At 38.5% G+C, this 23,459-nt stretch overlaps 1 protein-coding gene across 1 annotated transcript in view; it reads left to right on the top strand.

Annotated features, from left to right (window-relative positions):
* PERP (p53 apoptosis effector related to PMP22) overlaps nt 1-16,171 on the top strand; it is a 16,780-nt gene extending 609 nt beyond the window's left edge. The window contains exons 2-3 of the mRNA XM_023190960.1: nt 10,066-10,206; nt 14,682-16,171. Of these exons, the coding sequence (XP_023046728.1) occupies nt 10,066-10,206; nt 14,682-14,908 (368 nt within the window). The 3' untranslated portion in view covers nt 14,909-16,171. The remainder of the gene's footprint in view (nt 1-10,065; nt 10,207-14,681) is intronic.
* The last annotated feature ends 7,288 nt before the right edge of the window (nt 16,172-23,459 follow it).

Below are 23,459 nucleotides of genomic sequence, written 5' to 3'. Positions count from 1 at the left end.
GTAAATCTAATGAACAAAGTTTCTTGGAGACCTGAAATTTCTCTTCCTCCTGTTTCTTCTTATGATTAAAATATAAATAGTGAAATAACGTGCCTCCCCTAATATCAGTGGATTCGTTCAACTTGATAAAAAAGTTCCCATTAAAAAAAAACCCCCTTTCAGGCAGTTTTAGCAGTTAACGATTTCAATAGATACTTCAGTCTTTTTTACCGGTCTGGCTAGTTCTTGTTAGCTCTTGTTCTAGGGAGTGTCCTTTGGCTTAAGCATGGCATTGCTGTTTAGAAAACTTAATTATTTTAATCTGATTTGAAATCTAAAAAGCAAACACATTCCCTACACCCGCGAAGAGAAGCAGAGTTGACAAATTTAATGTACCTGGCAAGTGAAGTACTGTGTGCCATTTTCCCAGCATGGAGGAAGCTCCCTGCTTGCCTTGCTGAAAGTCAGGACTGGAGCGTGGTTCTTGTTTGAAAAGGCATTTTCTTTCACAATGGGAAGCCCCCTCTCCTTGCCTTAGGGGTGGATGGGAATCACAGCTGGGGTCTACTGTGATTAGCAATGTGTGGGGGGGAGATGGGGGCTGTGAGAGCCTAATAAAACCTTAAAGCCAAATGGGCTTTACCTACCGGGTTTAATAGTTTTAAACAGAGAAAGCAATCTACCCTGCCTGTTTTCAATTCTTACTATTATCATTTACTTGATTCTTTCTTTGAAGTGGCCCAGGGTTTCCAACCCAATCCTGTTTATTTGTGTTTCTGGGGTACTATATCAGCAGCCTAGTGCCCTTTCTTTTGTGTAATCCTTTGGACGTCCTCATGATGAACTTCCCCCACAGAAGCAAGCATGGTCCCCATTAGCCGGGTAATAAAATGTAAACACTGCAGAAAATTCCAGCTTTCCTTGCAGTTTGTGTGTTTTCTTCTCTGAAAACCCATACAAACACTGCGCCAGTTCAGGTCTGTATCATCTCCAGTCTTTTAGGTTTTTAAAGGGAATTCATTGTTTTTTGAAATAATGTACCTCTATCTTCTAGTTAAAATGCATCTGAACTCAGTCTCTTGTAGGGGACCTAACAGATCTGCGTGTGTGTTTTTAAACATACTTTGATAATTATACCCTACTCCAAAGACTAATGCAGACCCAAAGTATACGCAGTAATCCTCCACATATAAAGTAAGGTTTGTGTGCCTTCGACTGGGGGCGGGGCGGGGCGGGGCGGGGGGGGCTCGGATATTGGCAGAACTGTGATCAGTGCTACTGCCGGGACATGATTTGACCTGCAAAGCTCTGGCTGTGACCACAGCCCTCTTGTGAAACATGCACAATGCCATTTTTATTTTTCTTGGCTTGCAGGATGAGCTCACCTTTTTAGGGTGTGGCTGTTCCACCTTAGACGGATACATTGCTTTGTATATGGAAGGCAGTAAGCAGGTTTTTTTTTTCTTAGTTTGGTAGAATTTTTAATTAGAAGTCTAAATGTTAATTTTTTTCATTGTAAAGAAAACACTAACCAGTGTATGGTTTGTAATTCAGTTTGACATAGAAATTGGTCCTTAGAAAAGCTCGATTTTCTAAGTGGATCTTGAAAAATCTCTTTATAATGCAGCATGACTGATTTTCATAAATGGTAGTAGCTTTAACAACTCAATTTAATTATTCCTGCTACCTTTGCAAAGGTAATTAAGTGCCAGTAATGCATTACACACACACACAGCTCTTGCTGAAGATCTAGAATCAAATCATGAATCTGGGATCTGCTGTCATGAGGTGACTGTGGGAAGAAGACAGCAGATATGGAGCTACCCCTGGCCGTTGTAGTCAAAGATCAGTTTAAGTGTTTGTTATACTTCTGTGCTCATCGCCCGCATGCACATTGGCTAGTTTTGCCTCACAATTGTAGAAGCTGTGTATAACGACACTGTAAGGTGATTATCTAGGCGTCTATGAACTCTAGATTTTCAGATAGCCTCAGTAAGGCCTTACTCATATATTTACATGAGCTTGTACTTTATCTAAAATGAAGTAAGCAGTTTACACACACTCCCACATATGCACAAACACACATTATCTTGTGCAAGAAGGAATAAGGTTGATGGCTATGATTAAAATGAGATCTCCGTATAGAGAATTGAGTGTGTACATCCACTTTGAAAAACTTCTTCATATGTACTAGGCAATAAATATTTTGATTTACCATTGTAACTATTAAGAAAGTCTTTTTATTATGAAGTATTTCAGCACCTCTCTTATTAGATGATGTTCATAACAATATGTTCATTTTGGTAGTAAAGACACAGGTTATTCCTGGCAAGTATTGACAATAATCCTAATGAATATGGATGTTTTTATAAAGATAAATCCTTAGAACTATATAAAAAGCAGAATGTTATATTTTTCACTGTTACTGACAGGTTAAGAATTTCAGATGACCAAATCACCTAATTTTTCCTTGTGAATGAGCCAAATTATTCACTGAATATTTTCTTTGACATGATAGTACCAGCTAAATTAACACCCAGCTTAAAACATTATTTGCATTTTTTTAAAATCATGATTTATATTTGTCAAAACAGGAAAAGAAAATGTATAGATTAATGATTGAAATCATTCAAATTTCACCTATAAATAAAATGTGAAATTTAAATGTATGCTCACTCACACTAGTTTTGTACCGCTGGCACCTTCTTTTCCAGTTTTTAAGAAAATACATCAGGAGGATATTTTCAGCCTCAGCTGTGTAGATTTCAAATCGCAGGCAAGCTCCAGCTAGTTCAAGTGGAGAATAATGGCGATAAGTTTGTGCACCAGAGTGAAACAGGGAATCAGTGAGGATTGACGAGTATTTGCCTTGAATCCAAATTGGGAAGTACAAAGCCTCCATTTTTGTTGTTGTTGTTGTTTTTTAACCAAAGCCACCCTTTGCATACTGCAAACGCATCGATATTTTGTTTGTTTTTAACATGAAATCACTGTTGGACAAGTCAGAGAATCAGTATTACATGAAATAGTTTTAGGTCAGTTAGCCCTGTGGCTCTCAAATGCACAATAAATAAGAAAAGTAAGTACAAGTCAATAGTTTACATTAGTCTAAATTCCTCTTAAAGCAGGGGTCCCCAACCCCGAGATCACAGATCGTTACTTCCACTGATTCTACATTATGGTGAGTTGTGTAATTATTTCATTATATATTATACAGTGTAATAATACTAGAAATAAAGTGTATAATAAAGGTAATACCCTTGAATCATCCCAAAACCACAACCCAACCCCAGTCTGTGGAAAAATTTTCTTCCACGAAACTGGTCCCTGGTGCCAAAAAGGTTGGAGACTACTGATTGAAAGGACTTCATTTTGAGATCATGCCCTTGTGGTTTTTTCAGTGGGAACTGGGTAGTGAAAGGTATTAAACTGTTCCTGGCTGGGTGTGGTGGCTCACGCCTGTAATCCTAGCACTCAGGGAGGCCGAGGTGGGCAGATCATTTAAGGTCAGGAGTTCAAAACCAGCCTGGCCAACATGGTGAAACCCTGTCTCCACTAAAAATACAAAAAAATCAGCCAGGCATGGTGGCGGGCGCCTGTAATTCCAGCTACGCGGGAGGCTGAGGCAGGAGGATTGCTTGAACCCGAGAGGCGGAGGTTGCAGTAAGCCAAGATCATGCCACTACACTCCAGCCTGGGCAACAGAGTGAGATTCTGTCTCAAAAACAAAACAAAACAAAACAAAACAAAAAACTGTTCCTAATTTATGAAATTAGGCATTAGCAGACAGATTACTCTTTGCATGAGCATGTATGCATTCAAGTCCTTACACAGCAAAAAATAAAAAGTTGGCTACTCTATTGATTTAATAATTTTTAAAAGTACATATGATTTATAAAATCTAGAATGTTTAGGACCCAGTAATCTAGTCCAGGCCATTCATCCCACATGTGCCTCTCTCAGGAGTAGCCACCGCAGACAGCCTCAGTTCTTCTCAGTGTCCCCTAACTTGTGTTTGTCCTGTAAAGGGATGCAGACTACTGGGATGTTATAATTAGAAGGGAATTAAAGTACACCAGATTCAAGCTTTCACCAAAGCCCGCACCCATCCATAGCACCCGTGACTAAGCTTCGTCCCTTGTTCAACAACTTAGTTCTGTTCCCTGGATGATACAGTTTGTTTCCAAGTACTTCTCTTAAACTGACAGAGCTGTGTAATTCCTACTTTCCAGTCTTCTTTCATTGACAGATGTTCAAATATTTGAGGGTAGATCCCAGATTCACTGCTAGTTATCTTGTCTTTAGATTGACTTTTCCTGTTTTCACCCCATCCTGTATAGAATGGCTTCTCCTCTCGTTGATTAGATAAATCGTCTGAAAGAAGGTTATTAAGGGTTAAAGTAACAGCAATGGAGTAGTCAGGTTCATGAGACCATGCAGAGCATGTAAAGAATCTCACACCAGCTGTGGAATGCTCTCCCCTGTATTCTCCCTGCCATCTCTCTGCTGAGCCATTTAACTGCCTTCCTGAACTTCTGCAGAATGGTGTCTTTTTATGTATTTTTTGGGGGGCCTGTTATGAGTTGTCTTCTAGAGTTCTGCTGCCAACCAGTGCAGCAGAATTATCTGGGTGGTTGTTGGACGTCCAATGTCTTGTGCTGGCCTAAGAATCGGAATCTGCATTTTAACTACTTCCCGGAGGAGGTAAGCACTTTTAAGTTTCAGAAGCACTGGCCAAATCACTGAAGATTACCTCCTCATTGAATATGCAAAACTATATTTTTGAATACATCATTCTCCCATGCTTACATTTAGTTGTAGGCAGGATCTTTTTTATTTCTTGAACTGTGGTTTTATCCAGTTTTCAGTTCCGCCTATGTTTGGCTTAAAGAGCGTTATAGAAACAATATGAATAATCTGACAAAATCTTGGATGATACAGAATCTTTGGTATTATTGACAGATGAATCCTGTATTCTGGAAAGGGACTGGACTCTGGCTGTGTGCCACATTAGTGTCGTAAGGACATCGAGTAAGAGGGTAGGCCACGTTTAAAACTACTGAAGAATGTAGCAGATTCATGAAGAGGAGGACCACCTTTGGGGGGAAAATTAGTGATCGTCTCCAAAGTATTACCAACAATTTAAAAAATATTAATGATGTTCTTCTTGTCTTAAAATCAAAGTTTATTTTATTTTCTCAAGCTTCAGTTTATCATTTCCAACTTGACCTTTTTTTTGAGACAGAGTCTCCCTCTGTTGCTCAGGCTGGAGTGCAGTGGCGCCATCTCGGCTCACTGCAACCTCTGCCTCCCAGGTGCAAGCGATTCTCATGCCTCAGCCTCTTGAGTAGCTGGGACTATAGGCGTGTGCCACCACACCCAGTTAATTTTTGTATTTTTAGTAGAGATGGGGGTTTCACCATGTTGGCCAGGCTGGTCTTGAACTCCTGACCTCACATGACCTGTCTCGGCCTTCTAAAGTGCTGGGCTTACAGGCGTGAGCCACCACGGCTGGCCTATTTCTAGCTTGACATTTAAGGTATTTATTTATTTTTACTTTTTTGCTCTTATTAGTTGATCTTACCAGCCTTGTAACATTTTGGGTTTTTTGTATGTAATTTCTGGAAAACAATATAGCATGCTTTCTCATACAAAAAACTTAAAATCACTTCCTAGGAAAAACTCAGTTTTGTTGGTGACGTTAAAACACGTTGGTTTCCATGTTCTTGATTTGATGTTGAACCTTTGCAAGGGCTAGAAAAATTGATAAGCTATTGTTCATCTAATGAATATCACTTAAATTTATAATGCTGTTGATTTCTTTGATTACATGAACTTTTCCAAGTGGCACTTAGAAAATAAAGTTAGGACACCAAATTGCTCTTCCCTTAAGAAAATAAAACAAACTAAACTTTCCTACACAGAAATGCAGCATCTATTTACCTGGAGTACTCAATGCTTTTGTGGTCTTAATCCAGAGAATGACAGTTGACAATGAGAATCCTTTCTACTCTCTCCCATACACTTACACACACACACACACACACACATGCAAATTTGGTATATAAAATAGTAATGAAAGACAAACTCACATTCATATTAGATAAAGATGGATAGTCTCTCTTTGAAAAACTAAGGACCATCTATTGAATCATGAAAGATGTAGCTTTAGGACAAGTTCTAAAAATTGATGTTTTCCAGTGGGGTTGGTAAATTGGATAGAATTTAGACTGTGATATAATATAAAAATATAAACAGCTCCTAAAGGGTTTGGTCAGTTTGTAGATAGTAGGCTCATTCTGGGTAACTAAGTGAGACCACAGCTACCTAGAGCATAAAGTGATTAACTTTTCAAAATGTAGGTCATGGAGAATACCCACGTTCTAAGTGTCTGCATCTGAAAAGCCCCTTCTCAGACAGAACGGTGGGCTGGAAGGACCCTGCTCAGACCTGGTATGGTCTAAATGGTCATTGACATGAGAAGGCAGATTGCTTTACTTGAAGACGTCTGTTATTCATCAGTCAGGATCTTTAGAACTGTGCCAAGATTGCTGTCTTAAATGATAGTTAAGTGATTCAATGTGGGTGTTTCTGTGATGCAAGGAGCAGGTTTTACACGTTCTATTTCCAAGGCAGTCTTTCTCAAGACAAAATGTTGTTTAATTTTCCATTTTGATTTTCTTTAGACTCAGCACTTTAAATAAGCAAGACATTAACTGAATTGTTTTAAGATAGCATGGGAAAAGTTCTTAAAATATTCCTATATTTACATTCACCTCTTGGCTTTAGGTTAGGTGAATTGGCTTACCATTTCTTTGGTTTAATTCCTTCCAAGCACTTGAAACTAAGCATAAATTATACTTCAGCTATAATGTTAGAGGAAGTGTAATAATAATAATCTTTTTATGTTAATTTTCCTCAAATAAGTAAAATTGTTAATATTACTCTTTACAGAAATATCATACATAATTTATTTGGCTAGATTTTTCAAACCTTTATCTGTGATTGTAAAAGTTTAGTTATTGAAATAGGTTCCTTGTTAGGAGGTTTTGCCTGTTTTTATTGAAAATTCTGCCATACAATGATTTTTATTATGTTTGCATTATTTCACATGCATATACAGATATGTTTCCTTTCATTGCAGTTTCAAACTTGTGAACTCATAAAATTTAAAAACATAATGTTTTTGCTTATTTGATTTAACTATTGGGTTTAATTGAACTTAATGAGTACCAGTGGCCATTTAAAAAAATCTAAAGAAATGAAACTATAATTGACAGTGGGTCACATACTTAAAGTTATACGAACCTTTTTGATAGTGCTGCATCTGTTTTAATAAGGACTTTAATCATCTAAGTTGTTCTCAAACTTTATGGATATAAGAAACACTAATAAAATGCAGATTCTTGGGTACTACCACTCAAGCTCTGATTCCGTAGGTCTGGAGGGAGGCATAGGAATGAGTATCATTTTAAGGAGCACTACTGCTTATTTTGCCTTTGTGGTCTATGGGCTGTACTTAGAGAGGTCTGATTAATTAATATTCTTTCCAAAGCATGGTCCCTCTTCTCTTAAAAGTTATCTTGAAGAATGAGGCAAAAGTGAGAAAAGAGACTTACTAAGTTTAACATTTGGGCTTTATTCCTTTCTATTTTAAAATAAAATGTTCCCATTTTAACCTTCTCTCTCAAATCTCTCAGTGGTCTGACAGGAAGAGCTAGAAGATTTGGAGGAAAATAATAAAAATTGTCCATATAAAACTAGGCCAAATCAGGTACAGTCTCAGCCCCATCCTGACCTAATTTGTGTGAAAACAGTGTTTCTAGGACAGAAAAATGTTTTATCTCCTTAATAATCTATTGTGCCCCAGTCATTCATGAATCTAGAGGAAGACCTGGAAGGTGCATGGGAGTTGGAGAAGGGCATGTGGAGCCGTAGCTCAGGTTTGTCTCTAACAGATGAAGAGAGAAAAATGCATCAGATGACTGAGGAACAATCTTTATGGGATGGTGCAGAACCTTGCAAATGTAGAAGAAAATAAAGACATGAGGTACCGAAGAAAAGTCACAGGGACACAGGAGGAATGTTTTGAGTAGTGAGGGCTGGAGAGTTAGTCACTGATATTACAGGAGTGTGCTTCCTCACCATCATCTTGGAACAGGTGTTTGTAGCCTTGGTTAACAGATGCAGAGACTGGAGTATGGCCAACGGGGCAGAGGCAGGGTCCAAATGACGTCCGGCAGCTCCAACACCCTTGCTCTTTCTGCCAGCCTCCATCTTCGTTTCACCTTGACCAGTCAAACGACCTAGAATTAAGGGAGGACAAATACTGTCAGCTGTGCTGTGTTACAGAGTAAGAGTAATGTCAAGGCAGAGGACATGTGACTCATGACTCTCCTTTTCAAATGTAGTGAAGACTAATAGGTTAAGAGTGCACAATCTTCCACCAGCGAATGAACACATAGACTAAAGTGGTATATTCATACCATAGAATATTAATCAGCCATTGAAAAGAATGAAGTATGGATTGATGCTATAACGTGACGAACTGCATCATACCATACTCAGTGAAAGAAGCCAGTCACAAAATGCCAGGTAGTATATGATATTCCATTTATATGAAAGGTCCCAAATCGGCAAACGTATAGAGACAGAAAGTAGATTTGTGGTTGCCAGAAGCTGGAGGAAGAGGGGATGGAGGGTGACTGCTAATGGGCACGGGGTTTCTTTCTGGGACGATGAAAATGTTCTGGATTGTTAGTGGAGATGGTTGCATAACGCTGTGAGTACAGTAAAAACCAGTGGATTATACACTTTAAAAGGGTGAACTTTATAGTGTGTAAATTATTTTTAAAACGTCATGTTTTAGATTCAAACAGGCTGAAATCAAACCCTGTCTAAACCATTTACTAGCCATGTGGCTATGGTCAGGTTATTTGAACTCTAAGTATATCCTTCATTTCTAAAATACAAACAATAGCAGTGTGCACCTTAAGAAGTTATAAGATTTACACTACTCAGGTAACGGGGGCACTAAAATCTCCACCATCATACAATTCATCCCTGTAACCGAAAACCACTTGTACCCCAAAAACTACTGAAATTAAAAAATATATATATAAATAAAAATAAAACGGAAAAAAAAAGTTGTGAGGATTCAGTGAGCTCATGCATGTCCTGAATGTTATTACGTGTTACCACTAGAGGCAAGGTTGTGTGTGAAGAGGTTTTAACAATGAGAGTGGGTTGAACAATAGGCGTTGTTGACTAGAATCATTCATGTGGGTAGCATGGATCTCTGTATTTCTTCAGTGCAGAATAGAATGACCCAGGGCTAGAGGTGCCCATGTAGGTCTTCAAACCTAGAACTTGATTGCCATCAAATCCTGATTCTTTTTTAGGGCAAAGATAAATAATTAAAATCTATTGTAAAATACATTTTGAATACTTAAGAAATTAAAATTTAGGCAGAAATTTAGGAAAGTGGTTTGCTACCAAGCTTGTTATAAGATCTTGTTATAAGCTAGTTATAAGCTTGTTATAAGATCAGAGCTACTTCTTCACACTTAAATTGTTTTATTTAACACCTCTGCCTAGTCATAAATATATTTTTTCAATGATTATTTTTGTATGGAACCAAACATTAATATGAAACAAAGATCCCTTAAAGATATTTAAAAACATTTCCTAGAGTTTATAATCTGGATTATTCAGTACCAAAAATGTTGTTTATTATGATCATGTTGTGTTAGAACGTGGGTGAACCTTATACCCATTATGTGGCAAACTTACCACATGAGAAACAGATTAATGAAGTTTGACTTTAATTTCAGAGATGTAAACTTTTGCCAAAAACTGAGGGGGAAAAGACATTTCTGAGTCTCAGTATATTAATGTCCTACATATGAATTCCCTGTTCTTCCCTTAAAATATGGAGATGCTTAAGTATTGTCAAAAGAAAAACTGTCGTTCCATCCAAATATAACTAGTAGGGGAAAAAAGCCCAAAACTATATTGATACTGTGATAAGTAGTTTTTAAACTTGATATGTCTGTCTTGTTAATTGCTGTTTCTTTTTTCCTGCAGCATGGGGAAGAGCAGCGGCTGCCATGCTCTTCTGTGGCTTCATCATCCTGGTGATCTGTTTCATCCTCTCCTTCTTCGCCCTGTGTGGACCCCAGATGCTTGTCTTCCTAAGAGTGATTGGAGGTCTCCTTGCCTTGGCTGGTAAGACTGTGTGTCAGCAATTCTTCATTTATGCCTTCAGTGGCCATCAACTTAGTAATGGTCAATTCCACAAAGAAGACCCATGACCGTTACAGTTTCTAATCTCTTCGTGGAAAATGTATCACTAGGGTAGAAGTAACAGAGGAGAGAAGTGTTTTAAGATCTGTGTCCCTTTCCTGCTGTGGCTCATGCAGTGTTCTGTACTCCCCATCCAAGTGACAAGGGTTGTCACTCTACATGCCCCTATCTCTCTTAGGGGGCCCTATCCACTGACTCCTCTACCCAAGAAACTAGGCTGTGTCAGCCTTGGAAAAGCAGTGCTCTCCATTGTGGTCCCCAGCCCAGGGCTGCTGTGAGCCCCCTGCCGAGGGGACCTGAATGCCCCTGAACTATTTCCCTTGTTGAAAGAGTCTTGTGATCTTATGATGTGCGTCATGAAATGGTGTTCTGCCGTGGGATGGAAGACCCTGGGAGGGGCCAGAACGGGAATGCGCAGCATAGTGCCTGTGTGGGGAGATAGTGGTCCCGACACAGGTGATGTGAGGAAATTCAGTTATTCAGGTATGCAGGGCCCAGCGTGAACACTTACTGATGGAGTACAAGAACTAGGATTTTAGGAGAAGAATTATTGGAAATTTTAGTCAGGTATGTGGCACTAAGGAAATCTGTCAAGGGCAGGACCCTAGCCACAGAGTTAGATTCAGAAGTAACTGGACTTTCCAAGCAGGGAAAAAAGAGAAGATGTTGATAGCGGCAAAGCGAGGCCACAGGTCATTTCTTACCAGTTTAGGCTTACAGGACCAAAGCAGACATTCAAGCTACAGACCCGAGGTACAAATACAAAGTGAGCGAGCAGATGGTCTTGGAAACAGGTCAGAAGCCTTGTGACTCGAAGGGGTCTATATGATCATGCATGAACCAGGAGGAAGGCCAGAAGGGGTCTATATGATCATGCATGAACCAGGAGGAAGGCCATTTTGTGCTGGTTCCCTGAGCTTAGGAGAGTTAAGTTCATAGAGCCGTGGGCAACACAGGTGAGGCAGGAGGAGTGCCTCAGAAAACCGGCTGGTCCATACACAGCCCTGGCTTGCTTCACGGCACATTTGACAGTTTCTCTTGATTAAAAATAAAGTTCTTGATCTTCATATTTTCAAAGTTTGCTTTTTGAATATTATTTTAAAATCAGAAGTGACTTGGAATCACAAAAGGTATAAAGAACCTGGTTGGTGTCCACTTTCATTTCTACTTGGTTATTTTTGTAGTTCAAATTTATGAGACCCTAGCAAAGAAACACACTTGATGTATCCTCCTTTCATGTGTCTTAGAAAACTCCATAGATGCCAGTTTAAATCACCACTAGAAATAACACACTAACACCAGGTGTGGTGGCTCATGCCTATAATCCTAGCACTTTGGGAAGCCGAGGCAGGCAGATTACTTGAGGTCAGGAGTTCGAGACCAGCCTGGCCAACATGGTGAAACCCCATCTCTACTAAAAATACAAAAATTAGCTGGGCGTGGTGGTGCACACCTATAATCCCAGCTACATGGGAGGCTGAGGCAGGAGAATCACTTGAACCTGGGAGGTGAAGTTTGCAGTGAGCCGAGATGCATTGCTGCACTCCAGCCTGGGTGACAGAGTGAGACTCCATCTCAAAAAATAAATGAATAAATAAATAAATAAATAACACACTAAGACATTAATGTTAGTTGAAAAAAATCCTAGTAAATACTATATGACCCAGCATCCCACTCCTAAGTATATATCCAAAAGAATTAAAAACAAGAACTTGAAGATACTTGTAACCCCTGTTCATAGCAACACTATTCACAACAGCCAAAAGGTGGAAACAACCAAAGTGTCCATCAACAGATGCATGGACAAACAGAGTGTGTATATACATGCAGTGGAATATTATTCAGCCATAAAAAGGAATGACATTTTGATATATGCTACAACATGATGGACCTTGAAAACATGCCAAGTGAAATAAGCCAGGCACAGACTGAGTACAAATATATTATTCCATTTACATGAGCTACCTGGAATAGGCAAATTTACAGAGATAGGGAGTAGAATAAAAGTTACTCCCTGCGGGGCGGGAAGAATGGGGAGTTATTTTTTTTTTTTTTTTTTTTTTTGAGACAGAGTCTCGCTCTGTCACCCAGGCTGGAGTGCAGTGGCCGGATCTCAGCTCACTGCAAGCTCCGTCTCCCGGGTTCACGCCATTCTCCTGCCTCAGCCTCCCGAGTAGCTGGGACTGCAGGCGCCCGCCATCTCGCCTGGCTAGTTTTTTGTATTTTAGTAGAGACGGGGTTTCACCGTGTTAGCCAGGATAGTCTCGATCTCCTGACCTCGTGATCCGCCCGTCTCGGCCTCCCAAAGTGCTGGGATTACAGGCTTGAGCCACCGCGCCCGGCCGGGGAGTTATTTTTAAAGAGATACTGACTTTATGTATCGATGAAAAAGTTTTGGGTATAGACAGTGGTAATGGTTACATAACGTTGTGAATTTATTTAATGCCACTAAATTGTACACTTATAGTGAACAATTGAAAGTGCAAATGATAAATGTTATGTATATTTTACCAGAATAAAAAAAAAAATCCTAGTAAAACTCTTATCCATTGCTTTCTTGTAGCATTAAAACAAAAAGATCTAGCAGTGGGCATCCACAGTGACAGGGTAGCAGAGTTACTGTTGTAAAGAAAATTAGTTCAGTGAGCTTCAACAGATTTATAGCTTAACAGTCGGCTTAACCTAGAATTTTCATTTTGTAATTTAATACTCATCCTTTCCTTTAAAGAGTATGAAAAATAGAACAGAAAATGTATTTAGAAGAATAAAAAGCCTAGAAATCTCAACACACTTTTAGTGGTAATGTTGAATAAGGCCTCTTTGACTTTTAAGGTATGTTTCATAGAAATAGTTATTTTACATTTTATATATATTCTTACATTAAACATCAGAAAAATTGAACACTGATACAATTTAAATTAGGCAGAAATTAATCCAAACTATTATAAGGACTTCATATATGATGAGCCAGAATTGATAAATAGCAATATTTAATATTTATTACCAAGATAATTAGAAGTCAACGTAGAAAAGCATTGCTTTTATATCTTACACAGTATGTGGTAGCAAATGACAAACTTAAATAGTAAGAGTTTGCTATTTAAAGTATACTGGAAGTAGATAAATATTTAAGATTTGCCCTAAGATTGTCCTTTGTAAATTACAAGAGGAATGTTTTAGTTTAGTTAAGAATTAGAAGCAACAAATGAAGATACAGAAACATCTATAGCCTTTCTAGCAGTGAAAAAAAAATGAAGAAGAAAAAGAAAACTACTTCAAGGTACATCTGTGGAGCTGTAGAAAAGAATTAAGATGGTAGAAAAATGGTGGTGAGGACTACAGATTCCCTGATGCCTTCCTGGAGGGCACAGCTACTTGGTCCCTCCTTGTGTAGAGTAGTGTCTTATGGTGAAAGAGCTAAAATCAGACCCTTTGACATGGCAATGTACATATAAATATTAAGTTAAAATGATGCAGAACACACATGTATATACTCATTGTAGCTTTATAAAATCATGCATGTCCACTGAAAAAGACCATGAAAGTAGACTCGATAATGTTCATTTTGTTTGAAATTGCTTAAATACTATTACGAAGGTTAATAATTGTAATAATGTGACCGTTTTCCCAGAGAGTTTAGAAATCTTCATGTGTTTCTTTCCACATCCTCACTCACACCTCCCTAAGCACTGTGATCATTTGCTGCTTTTATTTTTCCTGTCCCCACCACACCTCCCCATGCCCTTCCCCCTGCCCTCCCTGCACGTCTGTTTCCTCTTCAGATTCCCATGTCCTCTGCAGTCTTCTCTGCGGATTCTCCCCTTGATCATTCTCAGTATTAGTTCATTGTTTCATTCAGTCATTTACTTATTGAATGAATATTCCAGTGATTTGTTATTGAATATCAATATTGAGTCATGTGTGCATGGCTGTGGGTATATATGTGCATGCCTGTATGTATATATACATATATATATGTAATTTTTGCTAACACTGAATATATGAAGTATGTGTTTGGTATAGGAAACACAAAGATGAAAAAGTAGGTTGTTCTTTACTGTCCTGCTTTCTATTGTATGCCACAGTTTTGTACTTTTTTGTTTTAGTATATATAATGCTTATGTAATATAGAATGGCTCTCCAATTATTTTTTTTCTGTGTGTTTTTCACATATTTGGCATATATGTGTGATACTGCTCAGTGCCAGGCATTTCTTACACACAGTAGTCAAGAATCTTTTTTGGCCTCTGCCTAACCGGATTCCTCCTGCCTCCAGGTAGATTTTATACTTATTTCGAGGCAGAAACTTGGTGGAAGGAGTTAATCTGTCGTTACTGTGTATTTATTCCTTCATGCATGTATGCATTCATACCCTGGGATTTTTTTCTTCCCTCTAGCTGTGTTCCAGATCATCTCCCTGGTAATTTACCCCGTGAAGTACACCCAGACCTTCGCCCTTCATGCCAACCCCGCTGTCACTTACATCTATAACTGGGCCTACGGCTTTGGGTGGGCAGCCACGATTATCCTGATCGGCTGTGCCTTCTTCTTCTGCTGCCTCCCCAACTACGAAGATGACCTTCTGGGTAATGCCAAGCCCAGGTACTTCTACACATCTGCCTAACTTGAGAACGAGTATGGGAGAAAATCGCCGCTGCTGAGATGGACTCCAGAAGAAGAAACTGTTTCTCCAGGCGACTTTGAACCCATTTTTTTTGGCAGTGTTCATATTATTAAACTAGTCAAAAATGCTAAAATAATTTGGGTGAAAATATTTTTTAAGTAGTGTTATAGTTTCGTGTTTATCTTTTAATATGTTTTGTGAAAGTTGTGTCTTTTCACTAATTACCTGTACTATGCCAATATTTCCTTATAGCTATCCATAACATTTATAGTACATTTAGAAGACAATATGAACATGAAACTTAACACTGTATAAGGTAAAAATGAGGTTTCCAAGACTTAATAATCTGATCAAGTTCTTGTTATTTCCAAATAGAGTGCACTGGGTCTGTTAAGGGCTAAGGATAAGAGGAAGATAATGTTACAAATTATTAATGACCAAACATTCTAAAATAAATGCAAAAAAAAGTTTATTTTCAAGCCTTCAGACTATTTAAAGAAAGCAAAATCGTTTCCTAAATGCATACCGTTTGTGAGAATTTCTCAATATCCTGAATCATTCATTTTTGCTAAGGCTTCATGTTGACTCGATATGTCATCTAGGAAGGTACTGTTTTGTGGTCCAAACCTGTTGCCATAGTTAGTAAGGCTTTACTTTAAGTGTGAAATATTTAGACAAAATTTTCTCTTTTAAAGTTCTTTATAGGGTTAGGGTATGGGAAAATGCTATATTAATACATCTGTAGTGTTTTGTGTTTGTATGTTCAGAACCAGAGTAGACTGGATTGAAAGATGGACTGGGTCTAATTTATCATGACTGATAGATCTGGTTAAGTTGTGTAGTAAAGCATCAGGAGGGTCATTCCTGTCACAAAAGTGCCACTAAAACAGCCTCAGGAGAATAAATGACTCGCTTTTCTAAATCTCAGGTTTATCTGGGCTCTATCATATAGACAGGCTTCTGATAGTTTGCAACTGTAAGCAGAAACCTACATATAGTTAAAATCCTGGTCTTTCTTGGTAAACAGATGTAAAATGTCTGATGTAAAACATGCCACAGGAGAATTCGGGGATTCGAGTTTCTCTGAATAGCATATATGTGATGCATCAGATGGGTTACTATGATTTTTTTTTACCATTTCTACTTACATAATGAAAACCAATTCATTTTAAATATCAGATTATTATTTTGTAAGTTGTGGAAAAAGCCAATTGTAGTTTTCATTATGAAGTTTTCCCAATAAACCAGGTATTCTAAACTTGTTTCCAGTTTGTAGTTTTTCCGTTTTTCAAATCTGGGGAAGGGAATTAAAAAAACAATGGGTAATAAGAACATGGTCTATAATGAGAAGTGATTTTTGTTTGTTGTTTGTTTGTTTGAAGTTTTAAGGGCCTTGCTCATTTTAGGTGTCCAAAACCAATTTTTGAGTGGAGATTAATGAATTCTAGTAGTCTACTCCCTGAACTTTTTCCTCAATGAACAATACCCTAGACACACATTAAACAATTTCTCTACAGTCCTACCAACCAGAGGAAAATGGACTAAGAGATTTCTGGCCATTTCAGACACCCGGGGGACATTTGTGGAGTGTAGCTGAAGCCCCCTCCTTGTGCTGGGGTCCCCTTCCATTCAGGTGGTGGGGTAGCAGTCTCGATTTATTTTCCCCTTGCCCACCTTCCATTTTATCATTTGTTACTTCTTTTCCCACCATAGTTTATAGGTTACTTCCACTATGGTGTATGTCATTGTGAGGATGGGTGCAGAGAGGCTGGGTGGGAGAATGGAAATATTTCTCCCTAGGGCTACTGTTGGCCAGCTAGTCCTGGCAGTGAATTTTTCTATGCTTTTCAAAATGCAAGGTGAATGTTAGAGAAATGTAATCTGGGTGGTTATACTAAAATTGAAAACAAAAACCCACACAACTATGCCGTGACTGGTGGAGAATTTGAAGTGGTCATTAAAAATGTTAAAAATCCCATCATTTAAAATAATACCACAGCTCATTCAAGAAGAAAACGGATATCTAGAGATAAAGAAATGTGGTCTCCTGTTATACATGAAAATTGCTCTGTTTATAAGCTTCTTTAACCATGAACTTGTCTTTGCATTATTTCCCATCCAACCTTCTTCTTCCCCTCCTCAATCACACACCACCTTAACGGTGCACATTTGGGAAAAATGCAACCTCCTGGGACCAACGGGCCTGATATAATAGAACCAGGTCAACCTAAAGAATTTATGACAAAGATAAAGTAAGTCTGATACTTTGCAGAAATGTTCTGCTTCCTTCAGTCTTGTTCTAGTATAGAGATCTGCCATTCCTTATTGGTTCAGATTGACCAAGACAGATACCTTTACGTCATGAACAGAAGGGAAGTTCCAGAGGATTCTGGAGAGTAATGAAGAATTGGGCTGAGAAACACCCGTGCATTGCATGAGATTTCCCACGGTAAAGCTGAGGTGCTTTTTGGTTCGGTAATCAAATATTGAGTTCCCACCCTTTAAATAAGCAGTTCTAGGTTCCTAAGCAATTATTTCACTCTGTAAGTAGCCAGACATGCTAAGTGCCACTTACTGCTGAACGTAACAAAGAAGTAATATATCAAGGTCTCTCCGTGTTCACACAGGTAGCTGTGGGGTGTAATAACTTAGCTTCAAAACCATAGACTACAGAACTGACAAGTTCAATAACCTTTCCTTTTTTAAGGAAATGAAAACAATGGAAAATATAGTCATCATAACTTAATTCAGTTTAATTTTTTTTTCTGTAAACTCCCCCTGAAAGACATTCCTGTTAACAGTAAATGTGAACACTGACTTGTTTTTCTAAGCATATCTGAAAGGGAATATTTGAGTCTCATCCCCAACTTTGGTCCTTGCTATCTGTGCAGGCTTGGGCAGGTCATCTTCCTGCTGGTCTCAATATCCTCACCTGTAAAATGATTGTAAATGATCCCCTTTCCTTCAAGATTCTCTGATTGATAGAATTTTTTCTTTAATTAAAAAATTTTAAACATTCCTTGAGTTGGAAACACTGATCAATAAGTGGATTGCTTAGGGAAGTTGGAACGAATGGATTCAGTCCCAACTTCCTCTTTTAAATTCCCTCTTCTTTTCCTCACTCTTCCTGCAACACTTATTTTTACAGTTGAGTTTTAAAAATAAGTGTATAATATATAAAATAATTTCTGTAGTATGGGGTTTCAGGTTTAAAAATTTCTGCAGACAGGCTGGGCTTGCAACCCCATCAGTTGATGGTCAGAGCCCTTTGCTTTTTGAGACCATTTTTGGGTGAGCTTGGCTTGCCTGGATACAGCGTGCAGTGCATTCTTCCTGAATTTTGCAATTCTGGTATCTGAGTGTATTTTCTGGGTATGGCAGTGCTGAGTATAATCCACCTAGGGTGTGGAAAAAGCCAAGAAAGGGAAATTAAAAGAGGTTCCTATCCAGTCATATTAATGATCTTCCACTTGTACTATCCAGTGCTTTGTTGTTAACCTCAAAAACATACTTTGTTAGCTGCAAAATAAACAAAGGGAAACTCAGAAGTGTGTGAGCCTGTGTGTGTGTGTGTGTATTTAGGGATAGTTCTCTGGTGAAGAAATGGAATCCTGCTGATTTAAATGGCACAAGCTTGTCTTCGTGATAATGAGTCATCATATAATCATAATAGATGGTTGTATAAGGGGGTGACCCAGCCAGTTTTTCCAGCACAAAGACTCAAGGTAATTAACCTGCTATTATCAACTGCTTTTGATTAAGTTACTTTCAAGAGGAAATACTTAGATTTGAAACATAAACTCTGAATTTCATAAATAAAAGTAAATTGCCAAGTGAGACTTTGAAAGCAAGTTCCACGAGGATGCCCTGTTTCCCTTTTCTATCCTTTCTATACTGGCTAGTCAGTAGATACTCGAGTTGAAATGCTTCAGTGAAAATTTGCATTTCCAAATGCCACCCCACCCAATTTCTAAAGTCAAGCAACACCTCAATGCTTAATCCTTTCTCAATGAAAAAACTACAACACTAAAGAAAAACTGATTTCAGTGCAGATGTGGAACACCGTGAGAAATGGACACAAAGGACACTGGCGTCTGCATGACTCATTTCATGTTGATAGAATTATCATTGGAATAATATCCTCTTCTGAAGATGTGTATGTGATAAGAAGTGAGACACATCACGACTGGAGACATCAACCTGATTACATGAATTCCTGGCAGATCCCAAACAGAGACAACCTCCTTTGTCTCAGAACAGTACATTAGCTATGCAGGACACTTAGGGGCCCTCACTCTGGAGTGATCTTCCTAACAGAGCTTCTGTAATTTAGGGAGAGGCGACCCTTCCTCTGGGCTGACACAGCCTCCTCCCACCAACAGCACCCTGGGCTGGGTGCCCTTGTGCAAAAGGGCAAGGCTGCACAACCCTACCAGGTAGCACTGGTTATGGGATTAGGGCATCCAGACACCATGGTGGAACAGTCTCGAATCCAAAGACAAACCCCAAGAGGGATGAAAATTACTGCCAGGACTGTTTAAAGAAGTCAAGTCTTGTTCCTCTTTCCCCACTCCATATCCCACATTTACCTCTCCCAAACTGTCTTTTATTGGGCTCAGAAACACAGAGGCATATTTTTCCGTCAACGTCAGGGATTTAAATAAAAGGGTGAATAGACCTCTCCCTGCATTCTCCAGTTTATGACTTTGAAGGGTAAATTCAACATTCAGAAACATCACAAACATCTAAGTCAAATGATGTTTGTCTTTTTCTGCAGCAGACACACAATGCCTTAAATGAAACTATGATATATATTTTTTTTTAAAAGAAATACTATGTTGAAGTTTCTCAGTTCAGAATGCAACCTCATGCTTACTGACTGCAAAGACTAACAGTAAGCTTCTAGTTGCAACTGGCTAATTATTAGCCTAATTGCCCTAGAGGGGCTCTCTGGGAATCTCTGAGTAAGTTGTCTCTTTCACTCTCGGATAGAGTGGTACTATCCTTGGACTGTAGCAAAGCTGAGCTGTTAAAGGAAAGCCATGTCAAGAAGAGAACCTGCTTCTAAGCCATTGTCTGAGTCATCCCAGTTTCAGCTTGTTTGGTACTAAGGAGCTTATGTATCAAACATGCCTGGTTGTTCATGTTCTTTCACTCAACAGTTTTTTTGTTCCAAGAAGACGTTAGAAGAATTTTCATAATATGTAGCTCTGTAATCCAAGGGATGCATTTGGAAATAAAGGCAGCTCTACATGTTCTCACCAAGGGAGCCTGTTTGCATAGTCTGTCCCTTAGCCAAGTGATCAATGGAAAAAGCACTACTTCTGCCCTAGTGTTTACTTTGGTAACAGAGCAGTCCAATCTTTCCTCTCAACCTGGGGGTGAGTGAGTCATCACAGCATGGGTTAGGACTAGCAGACAAAGTATAAACAACTTTGACATTCTAAAAAACAGATACATTCTCCTGAAAAACCATTTGCACGGAATGAAAAAGTTTCAAAAACAGGCAAACTAATGATTTTCAAAGAAGCTTTGTGAGCTTATATTCAGTGCCAGCTGAGATTTTAACTTAGATTCTTATTTGCAGGAGTTAACTGATAGAAACCCTCTTTTTCTCAATTCTACAAATGTCTTTAAGATTTCTGTAAAAAAAAAAAAAAAAAAAGCCACATTAGAATCATAATCTAAATTTTCCCTAGAGAAAAGCACATCAATAATTCAAAAAAAATCCGTGTGTTCCATATATATATATATATACACACACACACACACACACACATTATATATATATACACATATATATATATATATACTTTTTTTTTTTTTTTTTTTGAGAGAAGGTCTCACTTTGTCACTCAGGCTGCAGTGCAGTGGCATGATCAGGCTCACTGCAGCCTTGACTTCCCAGGCTCAGGTGGTCTTCCCACCTCAGCCTCCCAAGTAGCTGAGACTACATGTGCGCACCACCACACCCAACTTTTTTTTTCCTGTATTTTTTTGTAGATATATTATGATTCCCGTTTTAGAGTTAGGGATACTGAGCCTTGGAGACGTTACTGACTTTCAAAGTAAATAATGAAGTTATAATTCGAAGCTAGGTTGGTTTAAATACAAAGTCCATCCTCTTAACCACTACGCAAATACATTTAGAAAATACAGAGGTAGACAAGATTGAAAGGTTTTTGTTTTATTTTTGCTTTTTGTTTTTTATTACTATACAAATTGCAGAACCATTAATATGTTGAAATGGATTATGATCATCAAGCAGAATCCTTCCTGTTTTTTAATGGTACATTGCTTTAATTTGGATTCCTGAACAGGGACTTGGGAGTAGATGATTTATACAGGAGGTGATTCCAGGATGTACAAATGAAGGACTGAGGAGAGTAGGGTAGTTTAAGGGAAAAAAGAATCAAATGTGTGTGTTTATAATCAGATCACTGCCATGGGCTCCTGGGGACTTCTAAAGAGCTCTGTAAAATGTATCTCAAAATAGTTCTGCTTGAAGACAGGGAAACTGGATTTTTTATGCAATGGCTGCTGGGTTGTTTTTTGTTTGTTTTTTATGAGACAGAGTCTCCCTCTGTCACCCAGGCTGGAGTGCAGTGGCACAATGTTGGCTCACTGCAACCTCCGCCTCCTGGGTTCAAGCGATTCTCATGCCTCAGCCTCCCAAGACAACCACTTAAAAGTGGTTAAAATGGTAAATTCTAGCTTATTTATATTTTACCACAATAAAGATATTAAATCATTTAACATTAAAAATAAAATAATATTTAAACTGGAATTATTTTGTATTTCTATATGTATATTTAAATATAATTTTTTTCCCATGAGGGTATAGGAAACAGGTTTTTTGTTTTTTTGTTTTTTTTTTTCCAACTTTTAAGTCCAGGGGCACATGTGCAGGATGTGCAGGTTTGTTATATAGGTAAATGTGTGTCATGGTGGTTTGCTGCACAGATCATCCCATCACCTAGGTATTAAGCCCAGCATCCATTAGCTATTCTTCCCGATGCTCTCCCACCCCACTTCCCCTGACCCTGACAGGCCCCAGTGTGTGTTGCTCCCCGCCATTTGTTCATGTGTTGTCATCATTCAACTCCCACTTATAAATGAGATGATGCAGTGTTTGGTTTTCTGTTCCTGCATTAGTTTGCTGAGGATAATGGCTTCCAACTCTGTCCATGTCTCTCCAAAGGATATGATTTCATTCCTTTTTATGGCTGCATAGAATTCCATGTCATGTATATGTACCACATTTTCTTTATCTAGTTTATCATTGACGGGTATTTCAGTTGATTCCACGTCTTTGCTATTGTGAATAGTGCTGCAATGAATATATACTTGCTTGTATCTTTATAATGATTTATATCCCTTTGGGTATATCTCCAATAATGGGATTACTGAGTCAAATTGTATTTCTGCCTCTAGACCTTTAGGTGTTTTTTTTTTTTTTTTTTTTTTGAGATGGAGTCTCACTCTGCCACCCAGGCTGGAGTGCAGTGGCATGATCTTGGCTCACTGCAACCTCCATTTCTGGGATTCAAGCAATTCTCCTGCCTCAGACTCCTGAGTAGCTGGTTCTCCCAGCACTGTTTATTAAGCAGGGATCCCTTTCCCCATTGTTTGTTTTTGTTAGGTTTATTGAAGATCAGATGGTTGTAGGTGTGTGGTCTTATTTCTGAGATCTCTCTTCTGTTCCATTGGTCTATGGGTCTATTATACCAGTACCATGCTGTTTTGGTTACTGTAACCTTGTGGTATAGTTTGAAGCTGGATTACGTGATGTCTCCAGCTTTGTTCTTTTTGCTTAGGATAGTTTTGGCTATTCAGGCTCATTTTTGCATCCATATGAATTTTAAAATAGTGTTTTCTAATTCTGTGAAGAATGTCAGTGGTAGTTTAATAGGAACAGCATTGAATCTATAAATTACTTTGGGCAGTATGGCCATTTTCACAATATTGATTTTTCCTATCCATGAGCATGGAATGTTTTTTCATTTGTTTGTATCCTCTCTGATTTCCTCAAGCAGTGACTTGTAGTTCTCTTTGAAGAGATCCTTCACTTCCCTTGTTAGCTCTATTCCTAGGTATTTTATTCTTTTTGTAGCAATTGTGAATGGGAGTTCATTCATGATTTGGTTCTCTGCTTGCCTGTTGTTGGTGTATAGGAATGCTAGTGATTTTTGCACTTGATTTTTGTATCCTGAGACTTTGCTGATGTTGTTTATTAGCTTAAGAAGCTTTTGGGCTGAGACTAGAGGGTTTTCTAGGTATAGGATCATGTCATCTGCAAATAAAGGTAATTTGACTTCCTCCTTTCCTATTTGAATATGCTTTATTTCTTTCTCTTGCCTGATTGCCCTGGTCAGAACTTCCAATGCTATGTTGAATAGGAGTGGTGAGAGAGGGCATCTTTGCCTTGTGCTTATTTTTAAAGGGAATGCTTCCAGCTTTTGCCCATTCAATATGACATTGGCTGTGGGTTTGTCATAGATGGCTCTTACTATTTTGAGGTATGTTCCTTCAATACCTAGTTTATTGAGAG

Source organism: Piliocolobus tephrosceles, chromosome 5, assembly GCF_002776525.5.
Source record: "Piliocolobus tephrosceles isolate RC106 chromosome 5, ASM277652v3, whole genome shotgun sequence".
Lineage (NCBI taxonomy): Eukaryota > Metazoa > Chordata > Mammalia > Primates > Cercopithecidae > Piliocolobus > Piliocolobus tephrosceles.
The sequence above is the reverse complement of the archived record's forward strand: the minus strand, read 5'-3'. Positions and strand labels throughout refer to the sequence as shown.